The sequence below is a fragment of the Typopeltis vanoorti genome, chromosome 24 (genome assembly GCF_054136105.1).
Source record: "Typopeltis vanoorti isolate ZY-2024b chromosome 24, IOZ_Tvanoo_1.0, whole genome shotgun sequence".
NCBI lineage: Eukaryota > Metazoa > Arthropoda > Arachnida > Uropygi > Thelyphonidae > Typopeltis > Typopeltis vanoorti.
In genome coordinates this window covers 82,028,920-82,045,052 of record NC_143572.1, presented here as the reverse complement: position 1 = coordinate 82,045,052, position 16,133 = coordinate 82,028,920, and the positions used below count along the sequence as shown (strand labels likewise).

General features: G+C 33.8%; 1 protein-coding gene across 1 annotated transcript; it reads right to left on the bottom strand.

The window, feature by feature from the left end:
• Positions 1-12,583: 12,583 nt before the first annotated feature.
• Positions 12,584-14,095, bottom strand: LOC150093471 (uncharacterized). Its single transcript, XM_090413630.1, has 2 exons — positions 13,861-14,095; positions 12,584-13,749 (listed from the first exon to the last, which is right to left on the bottom strand). The coding sequence occupies exons 1-2, from the start codon at positions 14,093-14,095 to the stop codon at positions 12,584-12,586; spliced, it is 1,401 nt and encodes a 466-aa protein (XP_090269756.1).
• Between the last annotated feature and the right edge of the window lie 2,038 nt (positions 14,096-16,133).

Below are 16,133 nucleotides of genomic sequence, written 5' to 3'. Positions count from 1 at the left end.
AACAATCCATGGATAAATGACCACATACTATATAGTATTACTGTAAAAGAAAATCTAGTGAAAAACCTCAAAAAAATCACCCAATAATACACATTTAAAACTTTACACAAAAACACAAGAGTAGTATGGGATGCACTCCAAACAAGATCAAGATCAAGATAAGATAAGGAATCGTAACGTGATTTGTTGTTCATCTGATGACGTCATTGTGTGTGACGTTTGAGTTTGGAATTTCCCTTGGGGTATATGTGTCAAGGACGTCACTTCTTGTGTTCTGGTTCGCATATGGCATTGTGAGTGATGTTAGAGATAAGGATTCGTGTCGTGATTGGTGGGGCAGTTTGAACAAAATCAAGATAAGGAATCGTTACGTAATTGGTTGTTGAGTTGATGGCGTCATTGTGTTTCTGACGTCATGACTTTGGAATGATTGGATTTTTTCTGGAGACCATCTGTGTGTGTGACTTCACGTTGTTTGTTTTGTTTGCATATCGAATGATGGGTGACGGTTAGAGATAAGGAATCGTGTCTTGATTGGTAAGATACTCTGAACAAGATCAAGATCAAGATAAGATAAGGAAGCGTGACGTGGATGTGTGTCATTATCAGATTAAGGTATGTGACGTAATTTGTCAGTTGAAATAAGTGACGTTATTGATTTGAATGGAAAAGGGAGATATATTAGTGGATAAGGACTCGTGTCGTGATTGGTGGGACACTATGAACCAAATAGGTGTAGGGTGAAAGGGGAAGCGACATCCGTGTCGTTGATGTGTGTTGTTATGAATTGTAGATAAGAAAATGGTTTGCGTATGGCATTATGGGTGATGGATAGTGATAAGATAAAGTTTGGAATGGTTGGAATTTCGCTGGGGACCCCGCTTCTGTCAGGGACATGATGTGGTGTGTTGGGCGTATAGCATTGTGGGAGATTTTAGAGATAAGGATTCGTGACGTTACGTGTTTGGAAATTTCTGTGGAACATATGTCTCTCTGTAATATCACATAATGTTTTAGTTTGCCTATGGAATTGTGGGCGATATTTTTGATAAGATATCTTGGAATCTTCCCAGGGTGACATCCGTCATTGTACATCAAGTTTTGTCTTTAGATGTCAGTACTAATATTCCAATACAGTTTGAGGTATTTCTTTCCTGTTAAAAGACTATGGGAATTATTATAGTATAGTAAAGTCTTGTGGCGGCAGTGTTTAGGTTTTTCTGAATAATTTAATTATATGCTGATGTCACTCAAACACAAACATTAGACATAAAAAGTCGCTAAAGAATCCCATGATAATACTCTAATATATGTACCCTATGATTATTCTTATGAAAAAAAAAAAAAACTATTCAGTATTAGAATTAGAATTGCGCTTACCAAAACATACGATCATAGGTCATTGACATTACAAATATCACATGCTATGTTTAAGTTAAACAAAAAATATTAACTTATATTCCATATTATGGCATCTTGGAACTATTGAGGTTTTCTGAATATTCCAAATTGTTGATTTTAACACATATTCACAGCACAAAACATAGGAGTTGAAAGAAATTTCTGTAAATAACCAGAAAATCCAGTTGACGACTTAATTTAGATTGGTTCTCTGTATTAATTCCTTCCCACAGTTGCTCATGCTATGTTTTCCCAAACTTGGTGTGAAAGTCTATGCACCATTTTGTTGAGTGTATGTGTTATTACCTGTTTCGAATTCAGAGTGTTGTTAGAGTATGGAATTCTGACAAGTGAAATGATTTTTTTTTAATTGATTCGTTATTTTCTCTATTTTACTTTTAAAATTCAGTTTAACTACATATTCTAACAGAATAACTGAGCAAAATTAATAAATAAATGAAAAAAGAGTCAACTGCATTTCAGATCTTGTGTTTATGTGTTTTGTGCTGTGAATATATGTTAAAATCAACAATTTGGAATATTCAGAAAACCTCAATAGTTCCAAGATGTCATAATATGGAATATAAGTTAATATATTTTGTTTAACTTAAACATAGCATGTGATATTTGTAATGTCGATGACCTATGATCGTATGTTTTGGTAAGCGCAATTCTAATTCTAATATTGAATAGTTTTTTTTTTTTTCATAAGAATAATCATAGGGTACATACATTAGAATATTACCATGGGATACTTTAGCGACTTTTTATGTCTAATGTTTGTGTTTGAGTGATATCATCATATAATTAAATTATTCAGAAAAGCCTAAACGCTGCCGCCACTAGACTTTACTATACTATAATAATTCCCATAGTCTTTTAACAGGAAAGAAATACCCCAAACTGTATTGGAATATTAGTACTGACATCTGAAGACAAAACTTGATGTACAATGATGGATGTCACCCTGGGAATATTCCAAGATATCTTATCAAAAATATCGCCCACAATTCCATAGGCAAACCAAAACATTATGTGATATTACAGAGAGACATATGTTCCACAGAAATTTCCAAACACATAACGTCACGAATCCTTATCTCTAAAATCACCCACAATGCTATACGCCCAACACACCACATGATGTCCCTGACAGTAGCGGGGTCCCCAGCGAAATTCCAAACATTCCAAACTTTATCATATCACTATCCATCACCCATAATGCCATACGCAAACCATTTTCTTATCTACAACACACATCAACGACACGGACGTCGCTTCGCCTTTCACCCTTCACCTATTTGCTTCATAGTGTCCCACCAATCACGACACGAATCCTTATCCACTAATATATCTCCCTTTTCCATTCAAATCAATAACGTCACTTATTTCAACTGACAAATTACGTCACATACCTTAATCTGATAATGTCACACATCCACGTTACAATTCCTTATCTTATCTTGATCTTGTTCAGTGTCCCACCAATTCACGACACGAATCCTTATCTCAAAAATACCCACAATGCCATACGCGAACTAAAACAGAAGAACTGACGTCACTAACACATATATCCTCAGGGAAATTCCAAACATTACAAACTCATGACGTCACACAGAAAGACGTCATCAGATGAACAACCAACGACATGATACCTTATCTTATGTTGATCTTGTTCAGAGTGCAACCCATACTACTCACAAGAAATCAACTAACAACAAAAATCCGTAGGGCAAAAAGACTACTACTACTACTTCCAAAAATTTATGGAATATAACGACAACATGAAGCAAACATGGGCTACAATCAACGAATTAGCAAGTCGAAAAAAGAAAACTTCAGCACAAGATTTTATTGCACAAAGCTTTGGTCAGGACACAGACCAAGAGGAACTGGCAAACTCATTCAACCATGCCTTCACAAACAATATCACACAACTCAAAAAAGACAAACTACCAACGATCAACAAAAAACTACCGACACAAAGGCAAAAACAAACGATGTATTTTCCACCTGTAGCAGAAGAGGAACTGAAAGAAACCCTCTTACAACTAAAAGCAAAGACCACTCCACGAATAACAAAATAAGACTCACATACATTATAACACACTTTGAACAAATAAATCCAACACTTTTGAGACTCATGAACATAACATTTGACACAGGCATTATACCATAACAACTAAATCTGCAATAATTACACCAATTTACAAACACGGCAAAAGAAACGATACTCGAACTACAGACCAATAGCTACCCTACAAGTCATTTCAAAATTCTAGAAAAAATAACACAGGCACCAGACTATAGAACTATTTACAAAAGTACAACTTCATCTCAAAAAACCAATACGGCTTTCAGAAAACAAAAAGCACCATTACTTTATTAGAAGACATCGCACAATAAACAATGCTCTCGACAAAAAAAAGTATGCCGTCCTTATACTGCTGGACCTAACCAAAGCATTTGATACACTTGAACATGACATACTACTCACCAAACTATACTCAATAGGTATAGAGTAACACTGCATACATGGTTCAGGAACTACCTCTCAAACAAAACACAAGTAACAAAAATAGGTGCATGTCACAGCAGGGGTATACAAATAAAACACGTGTCCCTCAAGATGCCATATTATCACCCACTGTATTCAACCTATACATTAACGATATTCATAATGTGCCCATAAGATGTCAAATATTTCAGTACACAGACGACACCGTACTACTAGCAATACACACAGACATCAAAACGGCTCTCTGCAAAGCACAACAAGACCTAAATGAAATCACAACATGCTTCTACCAAAACGCAATTCTAATCAACTGCACCAAAACACAGATGTTGATAATACAAAACCCAAGAATCGTGCACACCGCATCACCGTCGATAAACTGTCACACATACCGCTGCATTAACAACAAAAATACCTGACAATATCCCGAAATCAAACCTGTAATACATGCAAAACTCTTCCAAGTAAAAGGCATTATTCCATCCAATGTATATATAAAAAAAAAACTACTATATCACGGTATCTGCGAATCCCTACTCAGATGTGAAATAACAGTCTCTGCAAACACATCAAAGAGCTACCTAACAAAATGAGAAAAATTACACAGGAAAATTCTGTCAACATTGATTTGGACACCTTACACGCAACTACCAATATCCGACCAGCACATGGCGACACACAGAATCCTGAACATTAAAAACCGCAAACACTACATAAAATTAACAAGGTATTACTTCAACATCACCTCTCGAAACAACAGAGACACATATCGCATAACACGAGCTACAACAATTCTCTTCATCCCTACACCCTTCAAGAACTCATACGGTTCTTTTGTGAGATCACATCAGATACTCAAGCAACTCAACAACTTACCAAGAAATTTAAAACACATAAATAACTACAGAACATTAAAACACAAACTCTGGAAATTATACCAACAAAGTTAATATACCACAAACACTAATATACAGATCACAAATCATCAGCATCCAATGACTACATGCCATACATAAACAGTAACAACAACATAAATAGTGAAGGCTAAATCTTACTCTCTTCATAAAAGTTAACCCATGCTTCGAAGTAGGTAGGATTAACCAGCCTCACTCATCTGCGCGAAATCCTTATAATCAAAGAATGCAGATTATGCCACAAAAGAGTCAGTAAAGTATATAACAATAATGAATATACTGATATTTAAAAAAATATGTATGTGTAAATAGGCTGTATAATAATAAGCTATGATATTGTTATTAAAAAAATGATGTACATTTATATTTTTAAAAAAAATCATTGTATTCTACATTTGTATTGAACAGAAAATGTAATAGTATACATTATTGTATATATGTAAATACTCTATAAGATGATAAATAAAAATAGATGTTATTACATTATAAAAAATATTATTATTATTGTTATTATTATTATTATTATTATTATTATTATTATTATTATTATTATAAAAAATATCAATCAGAGAGGGCGCTTGTATAGGCATACGAACGTGTATAGTGATAACCAATGGCAGTGCTTTTTTTTTTTTCTAGAAAAGAAGGTGCCCGAACTCACTTATTGTTAAGGTTTTTATTAAAGAAAATGATACATAAATCTTAATTTATATGAAATAGAAAGCAGCTGTTGCTATCACGGAGTCGCATAAATGAATTAAATATAATTTATCTTCAGTATTTTTTTTTTTAATTTTAGACATGATCAAATGTAAAATTAAACAAACAAATTAAAATATACAACCAAAGACCAAATATAAAAGTAAAAGTAAATTTGTAAAAATATTATACAGGGTGTCACAAAATTCACGCAAGATTTAAATTTAGCGCCATTTGTGGGGTAAAGTGTTGCCAACGATAAAAAAAAAGACAGATTGACAGTTCAGGGTTATTAAAAATGGAGCGCTACATGAAAGAACAACGCATTTTCATTGTTGAGCAATATTTTAAAAATAATGAAGGTTTGGCAGCTACAGTTTGCAATTTTCGTACAAAATATGGTCGGAATAGTGATTTAACTTCATCAACTGTGAAAAGTTTAATTAAAAAATTCAAGGAATCTGGATCAATTAGTGATCTTATACACTCTGGAAGTCCTTCAACAAGCCGTTCAACAGAAAACATCGAAACAGTTCGTGAGAGTGTTGCTGAGAGACCAGGGAACATCAATTCGGCACCGTGGTCTTGAATTGGGCATTTCGAGAAGCTCTCTACAGCGTATTCTCACGAAAGATTTGCATCTTTATGCTTGCAAAGTTCAACTGCCTCAAGCACTGAAGCCTACTGACCACACACAGTGAAGAGAGTTCGTTGAATGGATTATGGAACAACAACAACAAGTGGATGCTTATTTTTCGAACAAAATCATCTTCAGCGATGAGGCTCATTTCATCTTAATGGCTTCGTTAATCGACAAAATTGTCGCATTTGGGTTCAGAAAATCCACGAGTGATTGTTGAGAAACAAATGCATCCACAACGTGTCACTGTTTGGTGCGGATTTTGGGCTGGAGGCATCATCGGTCCATTCTTCTTCGAAAATGCGGTTGGTAAGGCAATAACAGTTAATGGTGCTCGCTATCGCGATCCAGTTTTGATAATCCAGTTTTTTGTGCCGAAATTGCAAGATATGGATGTGGACGACATGTGGTTTCAACAAGACGGTGCCACATGCCATACAGTCCGAGAAACAATTCAATTACTGCATGAGTCATTTCCTGGTCGTGTAATTTCCCAAAGTGGTGATCAGAATTGGCCGCCCAGATCATGTGATTTAACGCCGTTGGACTTTTTCCTTTGGGGTTTTTTGAAGTCTAAGGTTTATGCCAACAAGCCCACGACCACCCACGCCTTGAAGGAGAAAATTGAGCGCTGTATCAACGAAATTCAGCCACATTTATGCAAAACGGTCATGGAAAATTTCGACAAAAGAGTGCATATGTGTCAGCAAAGCCGTGGAGGCCATTTACCCGATATGCTATTCCATGCAGTACCCTATACTGTATACTTTATGAATTAATAAGAAATTACACTTTTTAATTAAAAACCTGTGTTTTCTATCAAAATTACTTCTTGCGCGAATTTTGGGACACCCTGTATATACCGACATGTGTGGTAGGCGTGTTTCAGACCAGACTGTTGTGGTTGGCCTCCGTGTTCTGCTAATCCAGACTTATCGGATTTGTTGTGAAGAATATAAGATTGATGTTCTTGTACTATTATTTTTTTCTATTGAACGTTCGGTTTGTCCAAAGTAAGATGACATTCATATATGGAACTTGGTATAAGCCAGGAAGAGACATAGTTGATCGTTTATCTTTAGAAGATGGGAAATACGTGGGTAGTATATTAATAGGAATATAAGTAGCTAATAACTACAAAATCTTCGCTTATACCATCACACACTAGCATCCTTTTGCTTGGAAGTCATAAAGGGCTTCGTCTTAGGCACACGTGATTTAAAACCCAGTTTGTGTGAATTTGTCCCAACATCGTAAATTTAGACACATTCGCACCTAGTTCTTTCTATCTCCTATGAAAATACCTCACACTTCACACCTTTGACCTTTTTTGCATAGACACTGCAAGAAATGTCTCAGCTTCCGTTATGTCGCTCGTTCGACCCATGTTTAGCAAATGATTAACTGAAATCCAGGCGCAAACAATTCCTCACACATGAGTCATCCCGCATCTGAGGAAATACATGCTATTTCTATGCTCTCCTCAAAACCGAACGAAAAAATTTCGAATATCATAATACTTTGAATCACATTAAATATTATTCCAATTTTTTGAATGTTTTCAAATAACCATTTTCCTGTAATTTCATCATCATGCATATCAAGGATTTAGTCCTAGCATGACCTGTTCCGACCTTAGAAGTCATCGTTGAATCGTTTAAGAGGACGTCTGCTTGTTTGCTTTTTCCAAATGGCTGGTGGTTTAAGGCTTGTTTTGTTAATCTTTCTATTTTCATTCTTTGAACGTGTTCTTGTAATTTAAACTAATTTATAATGGTTATCTGATCTACAAAGTATATTTAGACGATACTTATTCATATTTTGTAATAATTATACTTTGCAATAAAGTAGAATTGCAAATCATTCAACATATTTTCTTTAATGATTCTAATTTTTTGATTCGGAGGTGTGGAATTTGCAGGTGACTTAAATAGTGACTGTTATGCTTATAAAAATCACTACTTAACATAGTTGAGTGAATGCCATTCACTTATGTGACATGCTGATATGGTTATTCGGTTAGGATTGAAGTAGTGTGCACTGCAACTGGAGTTTTAACTTTAATAGTGTTTTGTCTTTGTGGCCAGTATGAGTGGTATTTTCATTTCATTTCTATAAAACCACTGTTATTTTATAATGCAATGATTGTAATATATATTAATAAATGAAATAATGCCTGAAATTTTAATAATTGATCTTAAAACAATTGGCAATTACAGTCGACTGTAAATGTTTCCAAAATAGAAAACAATATGAACTTTTTGAAACGTTCTCTTGAAACTCAGATAAGTTATGATAACGGCCAACACTTCTTCGAATGGTTCTACCGCACTTCTATAAATAGGTTTGATCGTCTACGAATGATCGAACATCATTCGTAGATGATGTACTACGAATGATGTTCGATAGAGCATCATGAGAAATAAATGAGGAAAAGGAATTGAATTTGAAGTGATTATAAATGGGATTACAAATTAGGTAAATCGCTGTGATAAATATAAGAGAATACTCTGATCAGTTCATTTAGGCGAAGTTTCCTCAAGGAAGTTGAAAGTAAAATTTGCATGAACAAAAGTCGAGGAAAAAAGTACAAGTCTTATTTTGAAGTAGAGAAACGACTGTGTGTGTATGTGATTACTTAATCTAATTTGCTTTTTTAGAATTGAATTTCAGTTATCTCTCTGGACACACATTGTCATATCCGAAAGCTCTTTATTACATATACAGTAATCCCTCGATTAATGCGTCCCCAATTAGTGCGTCAGTTTTTTTCGACACCCAAATTCGATTAGTGCGCCTATATACATCTTAAAAATAAATGTTACAGATTTTAAAAATTTTCTATTTATACATTTTTTTATAGCTAGCTATTTTAAAAAATCACTCACCAGAATGAAATAATTTAGTTACTGATTTAAAATATTTTACAAAGTTATTTTTAATGGCATACTACACTACTTCCATGTACACTATGTATACTATGTTCCAAATTGTTACTGCCAAAATTTATGTCGTCTGCTAATTACATAGCATTTTCCTGATCATATCTCGAACCTCCTTTGCAATTATTTTCCTTACATTTCTTTTTATTTTAAAGTATTTTCTCAACCTTTCACCGTGAGTAAAAGAAATAGTGAGCAAAGAAGTGAAAGTGTGAAAATGATTCGAAAAGTAATCTCATTAGAAGAAAAACTTGAAATAATAAAGAAAGTGAACAAGACGAGTCCAGAGCAAAGATAAGACACGTATATATAGTTGATTATAGCTCTTATAGTTGATTCACACAAAAATGGGTGAATCAACTATAAGAGCAATTTTAAGCAAAGCTGCTGAATACAACGTGTTATAATAATTGAAATAGAGAGACTTCTTTGTACACGGATCGAAGATTGTAACCAAAATCGAAATGCTGATAAGAACTGACCTTATTAAATCAAAAACATTAAGTCTCTTTGCAACCTTGAAAGAAAGGGCTATCAATGATGGGAAAGAAGAATTCCACGTTAGTGCTGGTGGTTTGAGAACAGCCTATAAATGTTTTAATTACAGGCGAAGCTGAAAGTGCCAATAAGGAGGTGGTCACAAATTATCGAAAGATTTGAAGAAAATTGTATAAGAAAGGGGCTATTGTGACCAACAAATATTTAATGTCGATGAAACGCCATTTTTTTGGAAGCCAATGCCTTCCAAGCCTTTTCTGGGTAAATCAGAGAAATCTCAGCCTCGTTATAAAGTCGCAAAGTCGAATGAAATTACTGCTAGCAATATGCGATCCATTTGGAAGCACATTCCACCACATTGTGTAAATGATTTTAGAGGCTTTTCAAATGAATCTAAGTTAATTAAATCTCATTTCGAGAAATTGAGTGATTTTGACCTGCTAAATTTGATTACACAGTGGGAAGATCCTGAAAAATATGAAGAAAATTTAATCACTGACAAGCCCAAAGAGATTTCACAGAAATAAATTTAAATATTTTTCGTGCAACCGAAACTTTTAACTAGCAATGAGAGGCAGTTGTATGGAAAAAAGAAACAGAATGCCTGCTAGAATAAGAGATTTATATTTTGAATATGTTTTATTGCCTTTCAACTTCATAGTTTTCCTTTGACTAGGCCCTGAGACATACCCTAATTCTTTCATAAAAAAATCAAGGGTAAAAAAGAAATTTGAGTAACGAATTATACTTTTTTCCATAGGATGTTATACTCGATTAGTGCGTTTTCGATTAATGCGCATGTTTTAAAGAACGCATTAGGCGCACTAATCGAAGGATTCCTGTATACAGTATTTTTAAAAAGTATATATATATATATATATATATATATATATATATATATATTAAAATGAGTATTTGTTGAAAGCAATTATGTTATTAAAATATTCTCACAACTTTAAAAAAATGTGCATTTTTTGTTTACAAATTACAATTCAGATAGGGCTAAATGGCCTCACCTACTCCCCGTATACGGGAATAAAAAGGCATTAGCTGATTTTTTTTAGTTCACATTTTAAGGGTCATAAATTGTCTACAAAGCAGACGAAAACAATTCTCATTTCACACTAAATTAAAAAACGTAGATCATATGAAATGGTATTGTAAACAAAAATAAATAAATAAATAAACCAATAATGAATACAATAAAATTAATTCATTAAAATTTGATTCATCCAAAAAGTCACAGAAAAAGTCCACTTTGATATTTATGATGAAAAAATCTAAAACGTGTAGAGTGAAGTTGTGCATTCCCATATACTAGCTGCTGCTGCTGCTGTCTTCATACTTTCATTAGTTTTGTGTTCTTACCTTCTCTGACGTTCATGAAACATGAACTTTAAAGGACGAGGGGTAGTATGGTTATGCATTAAAAAGTTGGGTGGAAACATTTCATATTTACTAGATATTAGCATGTACAAAATTCACCCGAGAGTTCTCACAGAAGAAAATAATCCGCGTGATTGGAAATAATCTTTATCTGCCTACTGCCTTGTATGAGAAAAACCAAGCTCTTTAAACACTTCTCTGAAACAGATTTTTGTTCTCTTTTCATCGTCAAGTGCGAAGCCGTCGATTTAATTTAAACATACTACGATTCAACAGAATACCATCAAAAGAAAAAAAAAGAAAACCACAGGTAGCAAGTAAGGGAAACAGTGTATCCATTCCTTCAAGAGGATTTTATTTCGAAGGTAGTAGCAAAAATTAAGCAAAAAAGTGAACCCTTGAAGTGACTTTGAAAAATCCCTGCTTGGTGTTAGCAGGTTCCCGATACCGCATAGCCCTAAACAGTGTCTAAGAGTTTAATTTTTGTGTCATATTAAAGCCCATTCCATTCGCACTGTTTTGATAAATTTGTGATGAATTTTCTTTCAGTCCACCTACGTATATTTTTAAAACTCAAGTAACTCTTGAAAAGGTAGTGCTTCTCACTAATGTATTATTTACTTTCGAAACACAAAAATAATAATGAACCCGTTCACAAAGAAAACTAGGTTGTGCTCAAAAGGATGGCTTGAAGAAATGCAAATATAATTGTACACATGTGACAAGGACATATTCAACCACCATTCATTACCTGTGTTGAGTTCTTGAGTGGGTCACCAGATATTCCTTCCGCGAGAATGTTTTCCCGCATGTAAGAAAATTGCAATCTTTCTCATCAGTATGTACTCTTAGATGTGTTTTCAAATGTCAACTCTGAAACCTCTTGAAGCAAATTTCACATGGAAAAATTTCTGTGAGAGAACACTTTCTCGTATTTTCAAGTGAGCACAGTGATAATTTTGTATGACAGAAGTTCCATGCAACATACGAAGAGTAATCCACATACAAAGGAGTAATCTCTGGTGTGCCTTTTCATGTGATTTCTAAAATAGTCTTATTCAGAAAATAGTTTCCCACATATTTTACATGAAAAAAGCATTTTGCATAGAAAAGATTTCAGTGGTGTGAAAACTTTCGTCTTTTCAGATTCGAACTGTCTGAAAACTTCTTGTTGCACATTTCGCATACAAAAGGTTTCTAACCAGTATTAATTCTTACATGATTTTCATGACTGACTGTTTGAAAAATTCTAACTGCAAATTTCACATAGAAAATATTTCTCACCAGTATGAATTATTCGCTGTTATTCCAGACACGATCTGAATGAAAATTTCTTGTTGCAAATTGCGCATGGAAAAGGTTTCTAACCAGTATGAATTCTTTGATGACTTTTCAGACTCGAACTGTCTGAAAGCTTATTTTTGCAAATTTCACATAGAAAAGATTTCTTACCACTATGAATTCTTCGATGTCTTCCTAGACTCGAACTGAGTGGAAATTCCTTGTTGCAAAATTTGCATAGAAAATGTTTCTCACCAGCATGAACCATTAGATGTCTTTTCAGTTTAGAACTCGCTGAAAACCCCTAGTTGCAAATTTCGCATACAAGAGTTTTCTCACCAGTATGAATTCTTCGATGTTTTTCCAGACTCGAATTGTATGAAAATGCTTTGTTGCAAATTTCGCATAGAAATGATTTCTGATCAGTATGGCCTCTTAGATGACTTTTGAGATTGGAACTGTCTGAAAACGTCTTGTTGCAAATTTCGCATACAAAAGGTTTCTCACCAGTATGAATTCTTAGATGTCTTTCCAAATTAGACCTGACTAAAAACTTCTTGTTGCAAATTTCGCACACAAAAGGTTTCTCACCAGTATGAATTCTTAGATGACTTTCGAGAATCGAACTGTTTGAAAACTTCTTCTTGCAAATTTCACATAGAAAATTTTTTTCACCAGTATGAATTCTTCGATGTCTTTCTAGACTCGAACTGACCGGAAATTCCTTGTTGCAAAATTCGCATCGAAAAGGTTTCTCGCCAGTATGAACTTTTAGATGTCTTTTCAGTTTAGAACTCGCTGAAAACCTCTGGTTGCAAATTTCGCATAGAAAAGGTTTCTCACAAGTATGAATTCTTCGATGTTTTTTCAGACTCGAACTGTATGAAAGTGCCTTGTTGCAAATTTCGCATACAAATGATTTCTGATTAGTATGACCTCTTAGATGACTTTTGAGATTGGAACTGTCTGAAAACTTCATGTTGCAAATTTCGCACACAAAAGGTTTCTCACCAGTATGAATTCTTAGATGTCTTTCCAGACTTGAACTGACTGAAAATTTCTTGTTGCATATTTCGCATACAAAAGGTTTCTCACCAGTATGAATTCTTCGATGTCTTTCCAGACTCGAACTAACTGGAAATTCCTTGTTGCAAATTTCGCATAGAAAAGGTTTCTCACCAGTATGAACTCTTAGATGTCTTTTCAGTATAGAACTCTCTGAAAACCCCTGGTTGCAAATTTCGCATAGAAAAGGTTTCTCACCAGTATGATTTCTTCGATGTTTTTCCAGACTCGAACTGTATGAAAATGCCTTGTTGCAAATTTCGCAGAGAAATGATTTCTGACCAGCATGAACTCTTATATGACTTTTCAGATTGGAACTGTCTGTAAACCTCTTGTTGCAAATTTCGCATACAAAAGGTTTCTCACCAGTATGAATTCTTAGATGTCTTTCCAGACCCGATATGACTAAAAACTTCTTGTTGCAAATTTCACATAGAAACTTTTTCTCACCAGTATGAATTCTTTGATGAGTTCTCAGATTCGAACTATCTGAAAACTTCTTGTTGCAAATTTCACATAGAAATTTTTTTTCTCCAGGATGAATTCGTTGATGACTTTTCAGATTCGAACTGTCTGAAAACTTCTTTTTGCAAATTTCACCTAGAAAAGATTTCTCACTTCTATGAATTTTTCGATGTCTTTCGAGACTCCAACTGACTTTAAATTCCTTGTTGCAAAATTCGCATAGAAAAGATTTCTCACCAGTATGAACTCTTAGATGTCTTTTCAGACTGGAACTGTCTGAAAACATCGTTTCAAATTTCGCATACAATAGGTTTCTCACCAGTATGAATTCTTAGATGTCTTTCCAGACTCGAACTGACTGAAAACTTCTTGTTGCAAATTTCGCATGCAAAAGGTTTCTTGCCAGTATAAATTCTTAGATGTCTTTTCAGTTTAGAACTTGCTGAAACCCTCAGGTTGCAAATTTCGCATAGAAAAGATTTCTCACCAGTATGAACTTAGATGACATTGTCTGAAAAAATCTTTTTGCAAATTTCACATGCAAAACTTTTCTCATGATCAATGATAACATGGAAAACACTTTTCACTATTTTCATCTCAGTTAAGATATTTCAATAGGATATGTAATTTTGCCATTCTTCCCTGTTGCAGGAGGAGAATTACTCATTGCATTTTGAATTTGGTTGTCGATTCATTCTCATTTTGATGATTTTCCCTTATGCCACTAGAAGTGCAACCTCTTTGGAATTATTTGATTTTTATTTTGCAAATACAGCATGAAATGTTTCCAACAACTTAACAATCTTCATACATTCCTGGTTATCAGATTGGTTTTAATGCAATGGAAGGCAAAACATCTAATATCAGTAACCCTATTAACAATCTGCAAAGAAAAACGATGTAATTATTGCTAAATTTAAACTCCATTTAGTAAATAAATATTCTCAGCATATTAATAGCAATTAACATATGAATTTTAATCTAGAAACTTATTTGTTATAAATAGTGGACAAAAATAATGCTAAAACTTTCAGTCGGCAATAACAGTGAGTATTATTAGTCTTTAAAATGATGTAGTAAGAAAACCAGATTTCGCTTGCCAAACACATCATGACAAAATAATAAGCTAAGCGAGAGCCATTGGATCGGATTATAATCGGAATTTGAATATGTCTTCAGGAATAACTAAGGATGAAGTAAGATATGAACGAATTTCTTACAAACATGGAAAGTGCAAAATAACTGTCAATGTCTAAAGATTGCTTTTCAATCTGGGAGTGAATTTCTTAAGAAAAACCACTTTATTTTGTTGGATGTATATCATTATTACCAAACAAGCAATTGTGATTTAAAATTGATAGGTAACACGAACAGCTTTTTTGTGGTTGATATTATGCTGTTCTTCATTCTTCAGATTTCATTCTCCTCCATCATTCTAAGGGATAATCCCTGTGGATATGCATAGTTCCTCTCTTCCAGATCACCCTATTTCGGCGTTCCTCTTTAAGTTTTATAACTTCTTCCGATTAATGTAAACAATTCCTTTATGAATGTATATTTCGGCTATCCCCTTCTTTTCTACCCTTCCAACATGTTTATAATCCATTCATTGTCACCTAATGTGTGCCAGGAAAGGACAGGTTTCAATATTTGACACTTATTTCTTGCAAGTTATTCGTTAGTTTTCTTTTCTCCATATCTTTACTAATCTTACTTGTATTAATTGATCTTTTCTTTTCTTTAATACTTCTTTTGCCATAGGAATTCTCGTTCGTATTTTCACCACACATCTTCTATCATTTCGGATAATTCCTCTAAGATAGATGACTTATTTTATTTGAACATTTTTACCTCTAATTAAATTTTATCCTCTACTTTTTTATTTGATACTGTCAGCATTATTTTCATTTTTTATTGATTTAAAGCCAATGATTAGATACAACCTCATCCATTCTTTTTAAACTCGTTAAAATTTGTTTTAAAATGTTTTAAAACTTGTTGAATGTCTGATGCAGTTAAAACTTTCCTAGAAAACAAATACTTTCTAATCCTAATCTATCCAGAAGGAATCTGGGAAAACGAAATCACAACACAGTTCTTACAACTTCAGCAGGTGTTTCATCTGTTGTAGATCAGTTTTCCAGATAGCAAATTCATTGTTATCTCTGTAAATTTCTTCATGCGGTTTCTCTGGTCCAAGATTTCTTGTTTGGTAATTTCACTATTTATGTTTCTTCACTGAATGAGTCTAAACGATATTCCATTTTTCTCTCTTTCTGTTAACAGTAACTTACCGTTTTTTTTTTTTTTAAAAATCACGGTCT

Excerpts from the sequence above, each read along its gene's own strand:
- LOC150093471 (XM_090413630.1), bottom strand. The coding sequence starts at position 14,095 with ATGTTTTCAGACAGTTCCAGTCTGAAAAGACATCTAAGAGTTCATACT. Across the intron at positions 13,750-13,860 it reads TGGAGAAAAAAAATTTCTAT|TCATATCGGGTCTGGAAAGA; the intron begins GTGAAATTTGCA and ends AGAAGTTTTTAG.